General features: G+C 35.3%; 1 protein-coding gene across 1 annotated transcript; it reads right to left on the bottom strand.

Annotated features, from left to right (window-relative positions):
• Positions 1-1,263: 1,263 nt before the first annotated feature.
• On the bottom strand, positions 1,264-15,106 carry LOC131573213 (leucine-rich repeat-containing protein 17-like). The gene is made up of 5 exons (XM_058826942.1): positions 14,984-15,106; positions 10,879-11,007; positions 6,931-7,805; positions 3,477-3,632; positions 1,264-2,187 (listed from the first exon to the last, which is right to left on the bottom strand). Exons 3-5 carry the CDS (start codon positions 7,685-7,687, stop codon positions 1,784-1,786), a joined length of 1,317 nt encoding a protein of 438 aa, XP_058682925.1. The 5' UTR covers positions 7,688-7,805; positions 10,879-11,007; positions 14,984-15,106; the 3' UTR covers positions 1,264-1,783.
• Between the last annotated feature and the right edge of the window lie 7,734 nt (positions 15,107-22,840).

Genomic DNA, 22,840 nt, shown 5'->3' with positions numbered 1-22,840 from the left:
ATAATTAAGAATTAATTCAAGAATTTGAGAGAAGGAGGACAACATCACTTAATACTTGCTACTATTTGTGGCAGACTTTTTTTTTCTTTCTGCACTTTTAAGTTTCTAGAACATACCCTATTTAGTGAATGTTACTGGCAAATGGGATTTTCCTCTCTGTTCCATCTTATCAGGATTAACCTTTAATAGTTATGATAATGTTTAAGATATTTCCAGGAATAGGGATGAGTCAGATACTGTTTTATTTTTGCTATAAAGTTTTTGAAGGATGTTGTAGAAGAAATGGGTAAATATCCAGTTTGTCAGCAAAGCACTATTAAATGTATTCATATCTGAATAATAGAGGACATGGAAGAATGCAAATAATAATGGAATGTGTTTGCTTTGAGATTCTTTGGTATTCCCACCACCCTTAACATCTCCTGATTTTTTCCTTTATGTTCTTTTTTTTTATGTTAGCAGTAAAGCACTGAGTGCTTTGTTTTGTAAAACAAAATGCACGACCTTTGGGACTCGTGATTAAAGCACCAGGGAATGCACAAACACCATAATTTTCTCCAGATCTTTAAAGGAGGAAACTTTCTCCCTGGAGTCTCCCATAACTTCCATGATAGTCAAGAGAAATATAAAGTTTGGCCCTGAATTTCTACTCTGCACTTACACATTTCTTAGTGATCTAAGTATATTATGTAGCAAGAAATTTTATTTTTAGAGATATAATCTATTTAGCTGAGGCATTTATACTGCTATTACTGCAGTATTAGAATCATCACAGGTTTTAATCAATGCATATTCACATAGATAGTTGCTTGACAAGGAGGTGCTGTAACATGCATTTTAGTAATGAGCTGAGAGAAGAGTGAATTTAGAGAATGTCTCACACTTCTGAGCTCCCAAAAGAATACTTACCTTCAGTTCAGGTGGGCACTGATGTGGTGGATGCAGACTACAGCATCCTTCATGAGATCCTCGTCACCTAGAAGTGATGGCATGTAATCTGTGTCAAACTGATACAACAACATAAAATTCTTCCTAGAAAGATTTCATCTCTGCCTACCTCAAAAAACAAACAAGGCAGTTATGAGCATGTGGAGCTGGATCTTGGAAATCAACCATGTCTTGACTAATAATTCTTTTAAGGCAGCTCAGGTATGGAAGAGGCAGAGGCTGAGTTATTCATTCAAGATGGAGGAGGAACACGGGTAAATCAGCAAGTGGAACCCACCTTCTGTGTTTAAATCCTAATTAGTATAACAACTGCCATTTCTCTTTGTCTAGAATTGTATTTAAGGTTAGTCTTAAGTTTGTTTTTTTAGTCTGCAATAAAACAACAGGAAGTCAATATAAAAATCTTAGAAATGTTTTCTGGGAATATTTCAGGAAACTGATAGATACAAAGAACCATCAATACATTCAAGAAAAATGTGTCTTGATCACAATCCTGCAGCTATTTCTGTGTGAACACATAAACTGTGTTCATACATAAGACAGCTCCTCCCCACCACATTATATACATTTGTGTCTCTCGATTTTTACTGTATAGTTTCAAACATTTGCCAAAATATTTCACAGGAGTGTCCAGAACAAATTGTCAAAAACAACTGCTAGATGAAGGATGCTGTCCAACTAATGTCATTCTGTAGTTAGTATCTGCAATAAACAGACATCTTTGTAGGCAGATAGTCCTATAAACCAACAGAATATTTAGAACAAATGTAAACAGCATGTTTTCCTTTCTCAAAGTATCAAATATCTAAATCTACTAAGGGAAAGAGTTCCCTTATTAGCCTATTACGGTGACAATTACACCATGCTTCTTTACTGTCTGAACTGTTTGCTCTTTGTGTCGTTCCCATTCCTCATCATCTTTGTCCAGATCAAAAGTTTCTGGATAAATGGGAAGCTTGTCTTTTGGGCATTCCTCATAATAACTTCGAACATATTTTCCAACAGACCATCCTTTGTATTCCTCAGGCATTTTGCATTCTAGGCCATTGTAGTGAACATTGTAGTGATGCTTCAGCCAGTAGAAAAGATAATGTATGTTGTAATCGCATCTCCAAGGATTGTCTCTCAGCCACAGTATTTTCAGAAAGTAAAGATCTTCCAGTACTCCATATTCAAAATTCTGCAAGCTGTTGTTTGATAGATCCAGTTCCTCTAAGTTATTGAGGCCTGAAAAAGCAGCTAAAAAATAGAAAAATAATTATTAGTACCTTATAAAATTAACTTTGGAAAAAAAACATTCATATCTGTGACAGGAAAAATATGCATATCTAGAACGGGAAAAACATTTTTATAATTTTACAGTTACTGGTGGGTTTGGGGGTTCTTTTGGTTTAAGGCTACAAAAGCATTTCTCAAACACTGAACTTTAAAATATGGCACATGCCTTCAGAAGTGAGAAATACTAGGGGAGTTGCACTGCTGGTAGAGCTTTAAAACACCTAATGAGTCTGCCTGCGTGTAGAATAGAGATAGTGGAGGTGGATGAATGCCTGATTTGCTCATTGAATCCTACTGTGATTGTCATGATACAGAAGTAGGTATATGGAAACTTATTATTAGACAATGTGTGGGGCCAGAGGTTTATAAGTATTATATAATACTTATATATATATATTATATATATTTTACAATATATAAGTATTTGTGTGCATGTATAGAACCTTCAAATTAATGTTTTAAGATCTGGAATGGAGTAAACATGGAGCTTCATAATAATGCTTGTGAATTACATTTCAGAGAGCAGATCATACTTTTTGCAAGGATACTGTTTCATTTAATAGCAGAAGTTTTAATTTAGATAAATCAACTGTGTAATGTTAAACCTCCTAAGTACCATTTTACTGATATTACCACTTTCTGATGCTGTTTAATTGCCAGTATATAAGGTACTAGATAAGGCCCTTTTTGCTTGATAAATTTTCTCACTATTTCTCTCACCCATTTTATGTCTGCTTTTGTAATTAAATCCAAATGCACATAAGCTATAAGTAAATTGCCAATAAGAGCACTTGAGTCCTAATAAAATATAACTTAAAAGCAATTATATATAGGGATTTTTAACCAGAAAGAGTTTAAATCCTTTAGGTTTGTCTGTTATTTTACCATAGAATATAATTGAAAAGTAGCCTCCTTATATGACATGTTTTCTTAGATGTGGCAGAGATATTTAAAAAATCATTCAACTTCTTATTTGAAAACTGTTAGCCTTCAGGTTCCAGAATTACTTTTTGCACTTGGTCAGTTTAGTATTAAGAAAGGGCAACTGAAATATGTCTTGCTCTTGATTTTCATGATGAGTATATTTTAGTGCAAACCTTTGAACTGAAAGGTACAAAATGTAAAATTTGCACCAGCTTCTAGATTTTTAAATCCTTCTTTCCTCCCACCAGATATCAGTTTGTATCTGATAAAGACAGTATTTAATGAAAGAGAAATCAGTTTAAATAAATATTTAAAATTATTCTTACCAGGATCAATGTATGTTATTCCATTACTATTTAGGTTTAATATCTTCAGTTCACTGACATCTTCAAACTCCTTGGCTCGTAGCTGTCTAATTTTGTTGTTGGACAAATCAAGTTTAGCTATATCTGGAGGTATGTTACCTGGAACTTTCTTTAAATCTTAAAAAATGAAAAAGATATAACTTGTATCAGTTTTAGATTACTCTTACTGCTTAGGTATCACAGTTGCATGCCAGACAGAGTATTGTCAGTCTAACATTGTTTCTTGTTTTCTTTCCCTTTTATCCTCTCTAGTGAAGATACTATATTAATATAAAAAAATGTATGTGAAAGGCTGATTGCTTAAAGAAACCAGAGTAACTATATAAAAAATGCACCCAGGCAGCAGTGTGTCATTCTGTCTGCTTCTCTGTCCTACTTCTACCATTGGCATTTCCAAAGCAGCCAAGGACCTCTCAGTCATCAGTGTCTGTATCCTTACAGTGTTCCTTGCAAAAGAGCTCCAGAAGTACCCCAGTAGTAAGAGCCCATGCTTGAGGAGTGCAGACTGTGGTTTGAACCCTCTTAGGGTAATGTTAACAAACCTAATCTCCAGGATTATTATTTTTGCTCAGAGTGTTCTAATCCCACACTGTCATAACAAGAAAATGAGCAGTGTCTCTTATTTGACCGTCTTTGAATGAGAGCAAGTAGTTTCTGGACCTGTATTAGAATCTGTGTGGTCACTGTAATTCTGAAATTCTGGAGATGTCTAATGAATTGGGTATTTTTGAGACTAAAGCAACATACAGAGTCTTCCTGCCTTATATCTGATTATGAGCAGAGCTTTGGTATTATAAATACATAAATATTATAACTACTCCAGCTTGCTGTGGTTGGATTGCTTCCTGCTTCTGCAGATGTCAAAGTTTCAGGGCCTATTTATCCCCAAATGAATGCAAATAATGCTTGAATTTAGAGACTTGAAGAGTTTGGCAGTACTAGAAAGCAGGTTTTTTTCAACCGTCCTTGAAAATATAAGTGCTTTGCAGCAATGCAGACAAAATGCTTTGGCTTCCTTATTTTTTTTTTTTGGCCTTTTGTTTTGGTTTTGGTTTTGTTTGTATGTTTGTTTGTAAAACAGAATCAAGGGCATAGAGTATTTCATTCTGGAGTACCACAAGGTCTGATATATCGTTGGTCTGATGAGATATAAATGAATTACCAAAAAAAAAAAAAGAGAACATGAAGATAGAGAAATGTATTTTTAAGATGTTTCTTTCATGGGCTTTCTGACATTAACTGAAAGTTCCTGACCTGTTGTCATACCTCTTTAGACATAGTAGTGGTAGAGTGAGTGCTTGTCATTCCATTCCCTCCACTGTAAAGGAATAACGGATTGCAGATTTTCATGTCATCTTACTGGTTTGACAACTGATGCGCTTTTTTTTTTCTATTCTGAATTCTTGTACATGCAGATTTAGAGAAATGTTTGTGTTTTCCCTGGATTCTGTGTGCATTATTCTCCTATTTCTGATTAAAATTCCAGTGAAATTGTGCATCTGCTGGACAATATTCATATACAGAGACAGTAAGTACAATGCTTTCATCAAAGATTACCATGTTTGGGAATACCAAATATGCATGGAATAGCTGCATCCATCTGTCAAGCATATGCACAGTACATCTAGTACTTCCAAAAAAGTATTGAAACATAGTCAGTGTGTCCATGCTAGTAATGCAGGAAGTTCTGGATTGATGTATTTAGTTCTTCACCTGAAAGAGGGAGTCCCTGTGGCCTCTAGTATCCTCTTGTAGCAGTTGAACTAATTTTATTCCTCCATTATTAATATTAAAGAAAAAAAAATTATGTCTTCAAATACCACAAACTCCTTTGAAACTCCCATGCAGATCAGACCACATTGAATGATTCTATAAACTTAGGAAAAAAAGTAATTTTTTTTTTCCAGAAGTTTATGAGTATATTTATGTATGCAGCTCATCTCTTTGATACCACTAAGTGGGGAGAACTATAAAGTCAGTCTTTGCTTATATCAGGATTATTATTTATGCCTAGGTTTTGTTCAATTACAGTTTACTGACTAGTAATAGTGATATAATTAAGATCCTATGAAGGATAATTAAGATAATAATCTATAATAAGATCCTATCTACAAGGAAAGGTAAGATAGGTGAATATTAAAAACATAATAAAAGAAAAATAAATCATTAATAAAAATATGTAGTAACTGCATGGTAAAAGAAAGAGAAAATTGAGACAGAGGGACAAGAAAGAAATTAACAGCGTGAAAAAAAGTAAAGAACACAGACCATTTTTGTGACATATATAGTAGATAAACCATGACTGAAATAATTGATATTTAGATATTATCTCCTAATACTGAATTCTTTGCTTTTTCTGAGTTTTCTCTGGCATAAGGGTACAAGAGTAAGGGCACACTGATGTTTTTACATAAAATCAAAGATGTTTTTACATAAAAAAGTTACTCTTAAAGCAAATAGTAGTTCAGCTGAACAAAACATGCAAGCTAAGTTCTGCTAAAATGGTGAAAAAGGTCTCACAATGTCAGCTGCTTCAAGCAATCCTTCTCATTGAAGAATGATTTTCCTCTGAATTGTTTGCTTTGTTTTGTCATGGGATAAAATATGGGAAATATAAAGGACAAATAATGTGCATTTTTGTGTTGATATATACCCCATCTGGTTTACCCTTAAGGCTTAACTGTGGCTCTTAGGGGCCTGAGAAAGATTTAGGGATGGAATGGATCCAAGTGTCTGAAAAACGTTTCTTGAAGTCCCTTCAACTTTGAATTGTTTGCTGGGTGCTGGGAGGAAGAACACAGAGGAGATATTTCTTCGTGAACAAAAACATACCATTTGTTCCTTTAGTAGAAGAAATCTTGTGCAGCGAATGTGAGGATGCAAAGACTTTCCTTTGCAATCAGGTTCCTCTGGGCATTGAAAACACAGCTGGCTGGTCTAGTCCTGCTTCACAGCTCACTTTTGTCAAAGTTATTGCTATCTTTGTGTTTGTACAATGGACGGAAAAAAAGACACACTGTGCTATCCTGTATCAGTTCAACAGTTTCAGCACAGCTGTAATTTGACAGATTAGTATGTTTACAGTTGTACAGTCAGACTGGTAACTTAAGTAATATACTTAGTTTTATTCCTGTTGTTTTCTGTTAGATTCTTACATTACAGCACTAAGGAATACCTGTGGAATTTGGGCTGCAGAGCAGAGGTAAAATGCAGAATTCCTACTTACTGCTGTAGTTACAAGAGAAAAACAACAATTTCAGTTTAAATTTCAGTTAAAAATTTCAGTTATATTTCAGTTTAAAGCAAGTACTAGTACCAAGTTCATTTGTGCTAAACAATGTATGAATAAACGTAGTAAGGATTAAATAAATATAACATTAAAATCATTAATTCATTTATAACAATAGATACAAACCTTTTCTTTTGCAGTTCAGAGTTGTCACGGGAAACACATACATGTGGCACAAAGAGGAATCAAATTCTGGTTTGACAGGCTCAGGCTTCTCCCGTTTTATGTTTTTGGGATCCTGCCTGTCCTTTTCACTACATAGCTCATCAGCTTTTATCTGCTTTAGCTTTTGATTTTTCAGTTCTATTGGGTGCACACATTTGGCATAATTTCCCAAATTCCTGTTTGTTGGAACCTGTAGCATTGTAACAAGAGTTTCTAGTTCACAGCTGCAATGCCAGGGATTGTCATAGAGACGCAGGTAGTTTAGACTGGGTGTATAAATAAAAATCTCCTCAGATAAAATCTTAATTTGGTTATGCTGAAGTAAGAGTGTGGTAAGTTTATCCAAACCATAAAAAGCCTCACTCTCAATTTTTGATATGTCATTCTGTTGTAAATCCAGACTTTTCAGTACTTTGTACTTGGAAAACATATTATTCTTTAATTTACGAATCCTGTTTCTTGCTAGCAGCATGTGCTTTATATCCTCTGGCCAATCAGGTGCCACAAAAACCAATTTTCTTTCCTGACAATCTAAGTATTTCTCATGAAGATAAGTGTAAATATCACATGTTAAGCCTTGGGCATTGCGCTTAACAGTGCTAGATGCTCTCCTTAAGATGTTTTCCCTTCCATTGTTTCTCAAACTCCTATTCCTTGTCCTCCTACAGTCAGATGCATTACAAAGAAGAAGTAGTAATATAATAGTAACTACTTGCATCCTGACATTCAGCTGGCCCCAGTTATTTTCTGTGACAGCTGGAACAGTTGAAATTTTTGGATAGTCTGAATCGGTGTTGTACAGATCTGAGGAGGCACAGCTGGGGTACGTGGGATCCCTGTGTTGGAAGAAAAGTAAAACATTAGAACAGATGAAATGGGCATTTTCATGGAAGATTGTATATAATATGCAGTCATGTACTGGATCATCAAACTAGGAAGTTCACAAATACTTTGAAGATTTAATGTTCTATCTCTTTTTGTTTGTTTGTTAGATTTTACTGACTGTGGTCTACTGATTTTCATTATGATTAAATGTGGGAAACTATATGGACCAATTTCTCACTGATCTTGTGAGAATCTCCTTGTTAGGAGATTCTCATGGGTTCAGGAAAACAGCATCAGGCAGAACCTTTTTGTATTTAAGTTAATCTTGGAAGATGAACTCAATCTAGGAAAAGAAGCTGGTCTTTTCCAGCTTCCTGTGTGCTGAACAACTGGAACACATACACAGCCAGACCAGGGAAAGCCATCCAGTGCCCACCAGACTCACAGGTTTAGTTTGCACTTAAGGGTGGGTTTGTTTTCAAGCCATTTCTCAGGGCTGTTTACCTCAATTTTTGAGGTTTTGTGCTTTCATCTCAGTAATCTGCTGTGACCATGGTTCAGGATATTGGCCCAAATACATTGAACCTGCATGAGGAATTCTTATATTTATGTCATACACTGAGAATTTGAACTGTTCACCTTTCATATGATAGTTTTTTGGCTTATTTTTGTTGTTGTTTTGGTTTTTGTTTTGGGTTTGGAGTTTGTTGTTAGGTTTTGGGTCTTTAAGGTGAATTTCAAAATTTTCAAGACTTAAATATCTGTAAATGCCAGGGATTAAATATAAGAGCAACAAACTCTTTCTACAAATTCTAATTTATACCAAGAAGATAGATTTTTTTCAAGTGCTGTGACTATTTGGGTGACAAATCTTCCTGATGAAAACTAGAGACTTGTGTTCTTAAGTACTTTGAAAATGGAGTTTAGTAAGATTCAGAGATAATCAGTGAAGTTCTCATTGGTTTTCTGCAGTACTAGGGAAAAATGATATATTCAGTCTCAATTAATTTTGATAAACAGGCTTCAAACCTTCACCAGTCTAGGAGGAGGGTTTTGTTGTTATTATAAGCTTGGAGCTGTCAACAACAATATATTTTAATCCTATATTGTTTACAACTTCCTTTATTCCTTCAGTAGCCACTTGAGTTCTAAAAACACCTCACTAAATTTCTCGATATTTTTAAGAGCTTTAATTTGAAAGGTGCTTAAGAATGCAATCATTATTTTGTATTTGTCCATTTTTTTCTCAGTTTAACATTTTAATTTTATCTTGCTTCCATTAATTTTCTTTTATGTTTTTTCATTACTCTTCCTTGATGGAAGAACAATCTTTGCTTTAATTAATAATTCCTTAGGAAAGGAAATGTTTTATGCAAATTTTTCTTATAATAAATCAATCTAAGAATAACATTGGTATTTCATCCAGAAATTATGTTTCTTAATATAATCATCAATTTATAGGCTAATTCTAGTGTTAAGTATATAAAAAAATAATTTTATATCATTTGTAGTCACTTCTTAGTGAAGTGTACATCCAGTGTTCTAGCCCAGATACACCAATATTTACACACAGGCTTTTGAAAATTACCATAGGTAAAATACCCTTGAGAATTTCAAACAAAAATGCTTCAGGATAGTCAAGTTGGTGATGCAAGGGCTGCTTTTCTCCCCATATCAATAGATCTAGTAATTTCATAATAGAAAACTATCAAATTAGTGAGGAATACTTTGCCCTTGATAGACTCATGCTGGCTGTTCGCTGACATTTTTTCATCCTTTGTGTGCTTGGACAGGGCTTCACGGAGGATTTGCTATATAACCTTCCCAGGGACTCAAGTGGAGTTGGCTGGCCTGTAGTTTCTTGGATCTTCTTCCATTTCCTGAGAATGGATGTGACATTTCCTATCATCCAGTCATTAGGAATCTCCTCTGACTGTCATGACCTTTAAAAATGAGCGAGTCCTCTCAATGACAAGAGACAGCTTTCTTCCTCTTGGATGCATCCTGTCTCATCCCATTTCCTCAGGTGCTCCCTGACATTAATTCCTTCTACAATGGGTATTGTTTCACTCTCACAGACTGCTCACAGGCTCCAGCCAGACACCTGGGAAGCCTTCAGACAAGCCTTAGTTGTAAAAACTGAGGCTCAAAAGTAATGGAGTAGCTTGTCCTTGAAGATTAACCAGTTCTCCTTGGCCCCTTTGTCCTCCAGGGCTGTCTACTGTGAGATCCTGTTAAAGAGGTCTCTAAATTAGCCAAAATCTGCTAGCAAGTTCAGGGTTTTTTCTTCTATAGTTTGTCCAATTTTATTCTGTCCAGATTTTGAATTTTCCATTTTCTCATTTTCGTGGCTGCAGTAACCAAAGCCATTCAAGCTGACATTCACTCAAGTTCACATTCCTTCACCTGTTGAAGAACACATTCTCTAGACCACTTGTCACTCAGCTGGACCAAGAAATTGTCTTCAACATACTTTAGAAATCTCTTGGATTGTTCATGCCCAGCCATATTTTCTGGCAGGCAGAAGTTAAAGTCTCTCATGAGTGACCAGGATAGGCAAGAGCAAAGCTTCCTTCAGCTGCCCAAAGGTTTCATCCACCATCTCTTCTTGATCAAACAGATCAAGCAGTCTGCAGAAGATCCCTACCACAATGTAATGCTCATAGGTCTGGCTTCTAATCATTACAAATAAGCTCTAGATTGACTTGTCACCTATTTCAATGCAAAGCTCCATGCATTCAGGAATGATTTTGCATAGAGTGCAGGCCATCCTCACCTTTCTGGGCTGTCATGCTTAAATATTCTGGAACCTTCCATAGCACATGCAACAGAAGGAGTGCAATCTCCCTGCATCTCTGGAGTCCCAGTGAAATTGCAGCACTGTACCTGTGCATGGACTTCAGTCCCTGCTGGTTGGTTCCCAAGCTACAAGTGTTTGTGTTCAGACACTTGAGATAGACCCCTTTGTGCTGCTTTTGCATGGAAGGTTTCAGAGATTTTCCTCATCACTATTCCCCCCAGCTTTCTCACCACTCCCTGGGCTTTCACTCCTTTCCAGGTTATGGTTATCTTCCATCTACATACCTATTTTTACTGATATATCTCCTCTCTCAAGTCCTTTGTTGGAGGAATATATTTCAAAAGCATGAACTTTCCTCTTTAGGGCTGGTTGGTATTGAATTCCAGTTACTGGATGGTCCTTTTGCCTGATAACTGAAATAGGGAAAAGGTGATCACAAAATGGAAAAAAACACAGGCTCAACTATTAGATTTTCATGTACAAGTACTGACTTTTTGCCCTTGCATTGTATTGACATTTATTATGAAGCATTTATCATACCAGGAGATTTGTTCCCATTATATAAGAATGGAACAATATGAGTAATTCCCGTTCTGCAGGTCAATAAAATATGGAAGCCTTATAATTACTCAAGTTTAATGTTCCACCTAGAGGGTAGAACTAAACAGAAAGCATTCTGTAACTTATGTTATATTAAATTATATTACTGGTTAGAGAAATATACCAGAGTCCATGGAGAAAACTCACCAATGGTTTTAGATACCAGGATTGGCTAATAATAATCTTGGTTTAGCAAAGTGTATTAACATGTGCTACCCTTCAATTGCGTGATAACCCCCTTGTGCTCTCTAGGACTGTATTCAGTAGGTATCCTTTAAAATGATAAAATGACCATACTTTAAGATAGTGACAGTAGCATCACATCTCTCAGTTCTACTTTGAGGCTTCCAAAGAAGATAGCTGAGATGTACAGAAATTATGATGATGATTTAAAGATGCTTACTTAGGTTTTTTTCCCTTGGTAGATACAAATATAATTTTAATATACTCTTGGATATTTTTTTATTATTCAGCCTGTTTAAATCTATTTAAATCTGTTGTATAGAGATAGTACTAATGGAACTCTATGACTACTGACAAGGTGAAATCAAAGATAAATATGAAAGTGTGTTTGTTTTAATCTTGCAGAAAATTTAGAGGCATTTATGATAGAAATAGTCTTTTTTGAGTGATTTGTAAGATTCTGTCTGCTATACAAAATGAAATAAATGCCCTATATGCTTCATTTAGATAGCAGTTCTTTTATCTTTTTAGTATATCTAAAAATATATGCTAGATTCCCTTATGTATTGCACAGAGTTTCACAGAAACTTTTAAAAGAAAATGCTGTCCAGAAATTTCTTGTGCATGTCCAGTTCCTCATGATGATGCAAGAAGTTTGAAAGTTAGATATGTTTTTAAAAATTTATTTTTGAAAGAGAGGATTGTGGATAGGTGCATTGTGTGAGCCAAGGCTCTGTGTGACAACTTCAAAAGAAAGAGTTACCCCAAACTGATATATGGAAGATCAGTGAGCTGAAGGCAGAGAAAATGCAGTCTTACAAAAGCCTGCCATTCCTGTTTCAGAGGTACCCCTAGAGACTCAAAGTCTGCCTGGCAAGTAGAATTGCTGGATGAAAAGCTGCTGTAGATGGAATGAGGTGAGCTGTTTACAACAGCAGCCATCACAAAGATGTATATGGACTTGAATACCTGTACATTGTTTCTCTTTCCTATGAGGAAAACAAAAGTATGTCTTTCAGCAGCACTCCCATGAAATTCAGAAACAAGGTTTTCTTTGGCATTTGCATAATACATTTCTACTTTTGTTTTTCTCAGTCTGAAATGCCATATCCTCATATAACCAACATTTGTTTTGGCAAAGTTTTGCATCAGTGTCTCCAATGTTACCACTCATCTTATGAGCATTTATTTTATTATAATTTGTGTTTTTTCCATGTTGGCTGATTTTGTCTTTTTAGATTTCCATATATTTATGCTGAAGTTTGGAACATCATTTTTTTGATATGTAAATAGCAAAGAAAAAATTCTCAACTGACAAAAGACGTTTAGCAATTATCATGTACCTTGTTAATATGAAATTTTCCCAGTCACACATGATGCTTCTGATTTAAAAACATAATATTACACTCTTTGTATTGGCAATTTTTAGACTAAAACATATGAAGCAATGAGACATTGTTTCTGAGGCTATGGAGATGTACAAAAAGCTGCTGTCCTGTGAATAATTTGCTAGCAGACAGACTTCATGAACATTTCATATGGCAATCTGAAAAGCATTTGCTCAGCACAGGTCCTGTGTACTAGGGTAACTAACACAAAGTGCTTAGAGGTGGCAGTATTGCATTTCATAATGCTGCATGTGAAGTTTCCTGTGGTGTATCAGACATCCTTTATTGGAACAAGGAGCTAGTGAAATGTAGGGGTCAGTTTTTATTCTCTCATACTATACCTTACAAGCATTTTAGCCTCCACATTGCACAACAGAGATAATCAGTTAAAATCTGTCCCTCTGAAAACTTCTGTCACATATTGTAGACATGATCACTGTCCATCAGGAATAAATGTCAGAAAGTGAGTTTGTCAGATTGTTTTGAAACAATGATACTGAGATTGCAAATGTCAAAATTAATTGGAAAAACCAGTATACAGAATTCCTGCAGAATTTAGCTATAACAAAACACAAGGATTTTTGGTTGTCCGTGTGCTTCTTGAGTTTTAAGGTAGATATCGTTTCCAGAATGGAAAAAGAAGGCATGTGTTAAGATTCCCAGATCATTAAAAATGTCATATGACCAATAAAGGAAATCAGTATCTCTTCAGAATTATTGTGAGGCTTTGATCACAGTCTTCAAAATGCAGTAAGAAAGGCTTAACTGTATCTTAAATTGTGCAGCCTTGCAGCAACATAGATATTAGAAAGACTTGGAGCTACCAGAGTATTTACCCCAGTCTCTTAATTCATTATCTATTTTATCAGATATGTTTGGAAGTATACTTCTCCAAGTTTTATTTTCCTCCCCAGATATCTGTGGGATATCACACTGAAATGCAAAATAGCTCGGCCTTCTAGGAAGAAGGATACTTTTGTACTTAATATGAATTAAACATTTCCATTTCAAAAAAGGCACCACAAATAACACATACCTTTAATATCGGGTTCTAATACACATTGTCAGTTTTTTTTTCATTAAACATAATGTTATCTTTAATTTTTTAATATTTTTTATTATTTTTTTACAACAGCATTCTTTTTACACTTCCTATCTCTTTGCATTTTTATTCAGCACCCCCATTCTATATTGAAAGCATAAAGCCAATTCCAAAAGTCAGTATGCACTCCTTAAGCAGTCAGCTCCTCAGTGGGAGTTCCCATCTTCTTCAAAATGCCTGCTTTTGCTGACTTGCAGAGCTGCATGACTACAACTAAATGTCTAACAGAGCAGAAGGTTCTAATTCTAGGTTCTGATTTTCTGTATGCCTTCATTTGTGGTGCTTGTGGTAATTGTTATTTATTCCAGTTAGAAATGTAGTTCATTCAAATGAATAGTTTTCACTATGATATAAATCTGCAGATGGAAATTTAAGTAATTTCAGAGTACAGATACTTGATTTTACAGAGTGCTGTCGATTAACATTTTCCACTTACACAATTTGCTTTGTCTTAACTAATTTTTAGTCTAAAGAAATGTTTTCCAAAAGAACTGATCAAAACCTAAAATTACATGCTTCATTTTTGTAAGTCTTTGATTTTTTCAGATTATTTTAATAGTACTCTTCTAAACAATTATATTACTTGAGAAGCTTAAACTACACACTTCTGCTTTTAATGTCTTTTGATACAGATCTGGTTTTCATTTCCACCAGGCATGGCTTGTAAAGTCAATGGCAAAAGTAGTCCAACAAACTTTCACTGAAAAGTCATACTTGCAAAGTATGCACAAAGAAGTTCCAATTAGTTAAAAAAAGTATGCTTTTGCAGTTACTTAAGATAACTTTACAATGTTGCTGATTTCATATGGTGAAATATCTTGCATGATAGTGCTATTCCCCACTAATTTGCAATACAAGAGCAGAGGAAAAACTGCAGCAGAAGTGGACTTTCAAACTTCACAAAGTAGATAATTCTGTTTCATATTGAACATCTTTTCTTTACAGTAATTTTCAGAAAACTTTAATTACGGCATTTTATGTCCTTTTGATTCTGTATCATGCCCTTGTAACAAATTGCTCTGTTGTTTTTCATGGTCTTTTTTTCAAAGCTTCCCCAGTTTACAGTAAATGAGTTTAGCTCACTGCAGAAAATTCACAGACAAAGGTTTACCATACCTGGACTCTTGAAAAGGCTGTCACAAGATCATCTGTCTGGAAATTCCAGGTTGCATTCAGGTTTGTAGTTCACGTCTTTCTTTCATAATGTGAAGCAGAGGATCCTTTATATGACTGGCAGCATCCTGCATTCATGGTATACTGAGGTTGAGCAAGCACTGCAGCAGCCTTCCAAGGTTTTGAATTACATGACTACAGCTGTTTAAGTTTTACTAAGGAATAATAGCACTATAGGTTTGGATCACTTCCAGCAAACTGTCAGATCTATAAACAGCTAGTACTTACTGCATAATGAGAACAAGTCTTGCTTTTTGTAGCCATAAATAGACTAATTGTATGACATGATTAGTTGGGGGTTTATATCTGGAGCTTTAAAAATGCAGTTTTTACTAAGATTTAAAAAAAATGAAAGCCACTCTGTGCTGGAAAAAATACAAATTTATCATTGATTTCCTGAGAAGGAAGTTAATTAAAAAGCAAACTTTTGTTGTAGTTTTACATTGGTTTAATATATAAATTGAAGTGGTATTTATAACTGCAATCTAAAAACAGTTATATTTTGGATTATTTTAATATCCTACTAAACTTGTAGGATGGTAAAGATACATATCAAGAAAACCAAAGTTTTAGAATGCAGTACTATTTTAGAAACTTTCAAATACATACTGTACTTGAAACATATTCCAAAAGCAATATGAAATGCCAAATTGTAAGACAATGACTGTAGTCTCCTAATGTTTAAGTAAAGACTCACACATAAAATTCTTTATGTTCTGATAAGATTCTCCATATAACAAAATACATGTGAAATGTTAGAGTCTGAGGAATATAACAGTTTAATTTTCCATCTAACATAGCCTTTTCAGAACAAAGGATGAGGCAGATGGGGAAATAGTCTTGTTCTGATTGCTCTTTACTAAGCATCTGTTTCTTGTTCATGAGAGTCATGCTGAGATTGTTGTGCAGTGACAGTGTGAAATTTGAAATCAGGACTGAGGTAGAGGAAAGTTAAGAGCTACCTACCTCTGAGTAACTTTTTCAAAATGCCAATAATTGGTTCAAGCATCTTTCCTGCTTGTTTAGAAGTGTCATCATGAGCTGTAGGGATCTGCCTCTAGAAAGCATGATCTAATAGTACTCAGGGAGAAGTGATCATCATCAAACAGGGAAAACCACAATCCTCCCCTACCACAGGACAGTGGGTCTGCTTGCCAGCGTATTTGAAAGCCCTGAAAGGAATTCCACAGCTTTCTCCATTTTTGGTTTCTGGAACAGTGCTTAGTGATTATGACCAAGTACTTAAGTGAACAGTTAAAACAAAAAAAAACATCAAATTGCATCACTTAGTTAGATAAAGGATTTTAAAAATATTTTCCCCCCCTCACTGGATGAACTAAACCAAAGGGAAATTTTGTAAGGCTAGCATTTCAGAATTAGTTGGAAAACTGTAGAGAAGTTATACTATTAACATTGAAATAATGCTTAAAATATTCTATAGAATGTGTATTTTTCATGTTTTCTAATGTTTCTTGGTTTTTTCTTTCATTTTAACATTACAGTTCTTTTTACATGAGTTGTTCTATTGCCTTCGACTTCTGTAGGATTTGAATGTTTATTTAGAAAGCCCATCTGTAGAATGTGTGATTATGTTAAGGATTGTGTGAGTAGCAACTTAAGGATCAAAGCATTTAATTAGTTCATTAAAACACAGGCAGAAATGTGAGAATTAAGCAGACATTTTCTAGTCCATTGTTACAGAACAAGGCAATCTTTTCTTTGACTATTATGTTCATACATGATAATAATACTGGATAAATTGTAGGCATGGTGCTTTTTGCATAAAGTCAGAGTAATTAAGATTTTATCCACATGGCACAGGCAGTAAATATTTTTGTTAATGAGTTTCAACGTATTTTCATAAAAATATAGAGAATCTCTTGTATCTAGTTGAAAAGGTACCCTGTTATACCATTGACATTCTCAGAGTCCTACCTAGAAAGCGTAAGATCTCTGTTCTGCTTCTGAAGCTGAACAGCATTGGAGGAAAATTTTCTGCTATTAGACACAAAACTGGAAACATCTGAGGGATAAAGCAATTGCATGTCATGACCAAAATGTGTTACAGCATTCTGTCACTTGCTGTAGGTTACAGCTGTATAAGAGAACAAAAGCAACTGAGGAAAATAAATTTGTCACTTATGTTTCTTGAAATCTGCTTTCCAGGGGTGTCAGAAAACCCTACAGGTAGACTTCACCAGTTTTCACCATCTGTGTTCCCCCTGCTCTGGCTCCATTGGAAGAATTCTCATTTTGGCAAATTCTGGCTTCTTCAGATGTATCAAGCAACAAAAAAGGGGCCATCACTTGGGGAGCAAATCTGAGCTATGTTCTTTATTTATTGAAGAAGAGATGATTGTTTACATTTCCTGAGTACAAACTTGTGTAAATGAAGAATATTATAAGTCACAAATGCTGTTATTTATTTTAGAAAAAATGCTAATTCAGGAATATGTTAATATAAGTGCTTTTTTTTTGGACAGTGGAAAATTAAAAGAAAAATAACGTGGAATCATGCCATCAGTGTAATGTGCCAAACATCTGAAAGGATGTCACAATTCATTTAATGGTTCTTGACAAACACAGAATGCAAAAAAGATAGTCCCGTGTGCCCCAGAGAGTACTTCCTCAATTCTGAATGTTGATTTTCAAATTTCTGGTCTCAGTGTATTGCCAATACTGGGATCACAAGAGTGTTTCTTCAAAATCCCGTTTGTGCTGCATACAGCATTCTGCCTTGCAGGCTGGATTCCACAAATCCAACCAGCTCTGGGAGAAAGAATTTTAAAGTAGTGTATGTGTAGCAAAAAAGGCAAACCTGAATAAAAAAACCCTTCGTATTCTTCAGAATAAGAAACTACAGAAAGATTAAATTAAATTAAATGAACTTTGATATTCTTGTAAACATTTCATCATTTCACTGCAATTATTTTCTAAATCTCTGGGGACAGACCTTCAGCTGTGGTTTCCTCCATGTTTGTTTTGTTGTACTTTCATTTCAGATCATAGTAAATTATTATGCAATCAAGAAAAAAACCCAAGACAGCCATTTGCATATTAGACTGAGAACTCCTACAGATAAGGAATTATATTTTTCTTGTTTACCTGATTTTATTTACATTTATAATTTATTTTTGCATTCACTTCTGACATGTATATTCAAGAAAAATAAGACATTTATAGAATGATTATACTGAGTCATGCAGGAAAAGTCTGTTTTGCAGAATTTTGCAGGATCTAATACTCAATAACCCTCAAAATAGTCTTTCTCACAATTAGCTTGAAAGATGAGGTTTACTGGGGCAAAGAATACAGTATTAAACTCCATATGTATCCTAACATTGATTCGTAGACCAAGGTGTTCACTTTTGAGCCAGTCTATTAAACATTGAAATTCCAAGTGAGTTGAGAAAGCAATTGTTTTACTAAAATGAGCAAGAAATTTCTTATTTCTGTGCCTTATCTTTGAGAGTACCTGAAGTTTCATGGAGAATCCATAGGAGCCTTAGAAAAGAGATTTAAGATTTTATTGTCCTAGAAATGAAGGAAATAAGAGAAATACATATGATTGCAGTAAGATCTAAATATTGATTAATTTTTTTTAGTTTTATCTGAATGCATATTTCACACTGGAACTTTCTCAGTCTGATGCCTGAGATCCATTATCCAGTTTCAAGTTAAAAACCAGTTCAAGTGAAAAAGAAATTAGAAACAATCTGTGCATAATTTGGTTTGGCTTGCATGGAGAAAAACACCAGATTTCTGCTATTTGTGGTATCAAATGTCTACGTTAAGCAAACAGTGGCTTTCCAGATAGAGATTGAAAGTCCCTTAGACTGCATTTAACATTATGCAATCCTTCATGAATTCCAGAAAAAGGCATGCTATTTCTGTCAGGATTGCTGAGTTTGATCTGCTCTACCTGCTACCTACAATCTCTCCTTTTGAGAATTGGATTTTCATTTTATTTTAGGAATCTAAGATAAGGTAGTGCCTAGAAAATTAACTTAATATATCTATATAGCAATTAGAGGGTGGGAGTGGTCTCCAGAGGTGATTCAGACTTGTCTTGGGATCTTTATTGCTCTTTGCTATACAAAAATCCCAGGATTCATATTTTGCTGTTGTTGTGCTGCTTAAGAGCCAGCAAGCAAGACACCTGTTGCAGTTAGGTAAACTCTTGCTTGAACAACTTGGTCATGCCACGTTAAAGCAGCTGGTGCCTCTTGACCAGCAGAAAGCACAGGTTTCCCAGTACATCCCTTAGGCAGTTGATTGCATGATACTCACCATAAAACTACTCCTTTCATACTGAAGGTTTTGGGATGAGGAAATGAGAGAGGATTATGTCACATTGCATATATCAATAGTGAGTACAAAACTAGGATCTGGACTACTGAATTTAATATTCTGTCCTGAGAACTAGCACACATCCTTCCCTACTGTCATTTATCTTCTGATCACTACCAGTAGAAAAGAGGATTGATTGCCTTTGCCATAGTAGCCCTACCCTGCACCTGGGTGTTTGGCAATCATTTGGGGTGGGAAAATCCAACCTATCCACGATAATGGTGAGGTCTGCAGTACTATCTGCAGATCCTCACTGATGTGTTGCCCACATCAACCACATTCCCAATGTCACTGTGTCCTTTTGTCCAGCAGACATGTCTTAGTTGGACATGGTGTGAGAGCCTGGAGTTCACCAACAGGCTCTACATGCTCTGACCAGCTTGTGGTTATGAGATGGTTCTTTATAATCCTTTTCTGACACCTCCTCTGCAGCCTCACAAGATTCTGCCCTTTTTCCTTCTACATCTGCTTCTAGAGTATAGCTGTTCCTGGAGAAGCCTGATCTAGGGTAACACAGCTGCACAATATCAGTCCCCACCTTGAGCATAGCCAGCTGTCAGAGGGATGGAACTTGATGGGATTTATATCACTATGCATTACCCGTAAAATATTTCCTCCATTTATTTTGATGGTAGGGTTTTCAGTCTGTCATTTTGCAGGCTGTTACAGACCCACTGTAGAAAAACAAATATGCTACACTTGTCCTGAACTCAAAACACACAGATCATTTGCATCCACAGTGCTCAAAGTGCCAGTGTGTGTTACGAGCCACAGCATGTTGTCTGCCTGTGTGTCTGTCTTTGAGATCTACACAAACACTTTAAGAATACATTTGACAGACATGAAGCCAGTTTCCCTCTAGGGCTGGCATCCCTCTGCACAAGGGAAAATTTGCAGAGTGCCACAGTCCTCTAAGAAAAGACATTTAACATCACAGCATTTAAAACAATTGACAAAGAATCTGTTTAAAAAGACACTTCAGCTTGAAAATAGAGCAAGCCAACCTGGGCATAAGATAAAAGATGAGGCATTATGCCAGAATAGAAAAGACAGTCTGCCTTGGTTATAACTTAAAGTCATTAAAAAACATCTCACATGCAAAAGGAACCCAAACATAAATTTTCAGAAAGAGGAGCCAGAAACCCAAGGTGTGAATCTCATAACTCAATGTAAGATAGAAGTCAAGCAGGCTTGATTCTACTTTCCAGTGATAAGTAGAGTGGGAACCAGTCATGTGCTACAAGAGCAAGACTAGAAGTGAAAGTACTGGGAGCATCTCCTGGTGCACTGTTACTGTACTCAGGTGTAATTGGTGATGGGTTGGCTTGCTTTTCTGTGACCACCTCCTGTCTGCTAGTGGTGTCCACTGTCAGACATTTATACCCAAAGCAAAGCCTGTGCCTTACAGTACTGCTCCCCTTAGGCAAGGCAACTAAGCACATCAGGCTTCTGCAGCAGCCGGAGAGGTGGGGCACTTTTTTTCTATGGATGTTTTGCAAATGAATTCCTGAGGCTGTAGTCTGAGCTGCACAGTACAGAATTATATAATCATTAAGGCTGGAAAAGACTTCTAAGACCCCCAAGTTCAACCATCAACTGTTATATTACATAATTTCAAAGCCCTGGAAAACAGTAAGGTTGCTACATGCAAATATCAGGGACACTACTTCATAGGGAGGAATTGTTCACACCTATATTTTCTGTAGAAGCTAAAAATAAACTGTCATTTACATAGCATTTATATGTCAAAAGAAACATTTTGTATGCCTGAGAGTAAACTGGCATCTATTGAATTTAAGCAGTTAAAGAATTGTCTCGCTGGACTGATAAAAGGAGTAAACTGAATTGACAGATCCATCCCTCCAGTTTTAATTTCATTGAATATTGTTGCACTGTTAGAGTACACAGAGTTGCTGTGGTCCTGCATGGAGGAGTCTGTAGAAGAGCTCGATAATATTGTGACTGCAGAGAACCTTTCCTTGTAGCCTCTCTGAATCTAACACACATTTTACTGTTGATCTAGAAAGAAACAATGAAGATATTTTATTACATTCAGAACTTCCTTCAAACTGAATTTCAGTATCTACCACAGGTGAATAAATCATAAGATTGGGAAAACAAAGGTAGAATAATGAGACAGTAACATTCACTGCCACTTCCATAAATGGTGTCAGCTGTAGGAAATGCTGGACCTGACTCTTGCCTTTTTAGATTACACATTTTTTTAGCAGATCCTTTGGATTATGTTGTTCGAATTTCAGAATAACACGTATACCTCATGGATCTGTTTTTCTTTTACCAAGATTAATGCATTTCTTTTTTTAGTGAGCATCTAGGAGCCTATGGTAAGATGTTAAAGCATTGAAAAGATCTCAAGCTTTCCCTGTACTGTTTTTGTTAGGCTTGCTAATTACTCGTGTAAATTTGAGCTGATGTCTTCAGAAATACTGCCAATGGCTGCAATTGGATTCAAGATTTGCTAATCAGCAAAATGTTAACTCTTACAGATAGATATATTTAAGTTAGAAACTGAAAAGAAACTGTACTTTTTGAGAAACTTTTAGATGTTAGAACTGAGTTATCCTCTCAATTATCTTCAAAGAAGAAAGAATCAATTCAAGAGAAGTTCTAACCATAAGAATTTTTGTTCAACTATTGTCTAATTATGCATATAAATCTTGCTCACTTGCAGTCACTGTCGGAAAACTTCAGTTGTCTTCTTTTTTCATTGGTATGTTTGAATTATGGTCTTCTAGTTTGTAAATGAGAGCATTTCATTTCATTCAGTGGTAAAGCAACTATAATATATGGGGACAGCATTCTACTACTGATTTTGTGTTTTTACAGTTCATTCAGATAATTGGAAATAAATCTTTCAGCTGATTTCAGTGGGTATTTGGATCATGCTCTTAATGAGAGTCAGATGTGTTACTTGCATCTTAAATATTTCAACATGGAATAACCAAAATATGGGTTAAAGTTTCAAGTTGATGAGTAAATGTTGCCCATACATCAGGCACATTCATGGGGCTGATTGCCAGAAGATTACAGAAGATGGTGTTAAAATGATTTCATCATTGAAGCATAATCCTGTACTGCATATGGCAGACTGCACAATGTACTAGATCACATCAGATTTCTCCAATCATTGCAAAGGGATTGTACTAAAGTTAATTTTACTTTTAGTAAGTCCTGTTAACACATCTTTCAGTTCTAAAAAAAATTCTTAAAATACCAGTAGAGATATATTAATATTTTGAAAAAAATATTTTACACATATAGTTTTTTGTTCCTGTATAATGTTTTCAAAAATCCATTCATTGTTATTCCAGTTCAAACAAAATAAAAAATAGCAGTAGATGTAGTGTCACTTAATAGCCATGGCATATTATAGTGCTGGAATGTGGCTATGGATAAGAAAATGATAACCAAAACAATTCCATTGTCACA

The sequence above is a fragment of the Poecile atricapillus genome, chromosome Z (assembly GCF_030490865.1).
Source record: "Poecile atricapillus isolate bPoeAtr1 chromosome Z, bPoeAtr1.hap1, whole genome shotgun sequence".
NCBI lineage: Eukaryota > Metazoa > Chordata > Aves > Passeriformes > Paridae > Poecile > Poecile atricapillus.
Note: the sequence above shows the minus strand (reverse complement) of the source record. Positions and strands in the feature narration are given on the sequence as shown.

Bases quoted from the DNA above. Each gene is read 5' to 3' on its own strand.
- LOC131573213 (XM_058826942.1), bottom strand. From the start codon at position 7,687: ATGCAAGTAGTTACTATTATATTACTACTTCTTCTTTGTAATGCATCT. The intron at 3,633-6,930 runs GTTTGTATCTAT...TCATTTTTTAAG, and splicing joins TCTGAACTGCAAAAGAAAAG to ATTTAAAGAAAGTTCCAGGT. The intron at 2,188-3,476 runs GTAAGAATAATT...TCTATTTTTTAG, and splicing joins AATAACATACATTGATCCTG to CTGCTTTTTCAGGCCTCAAT.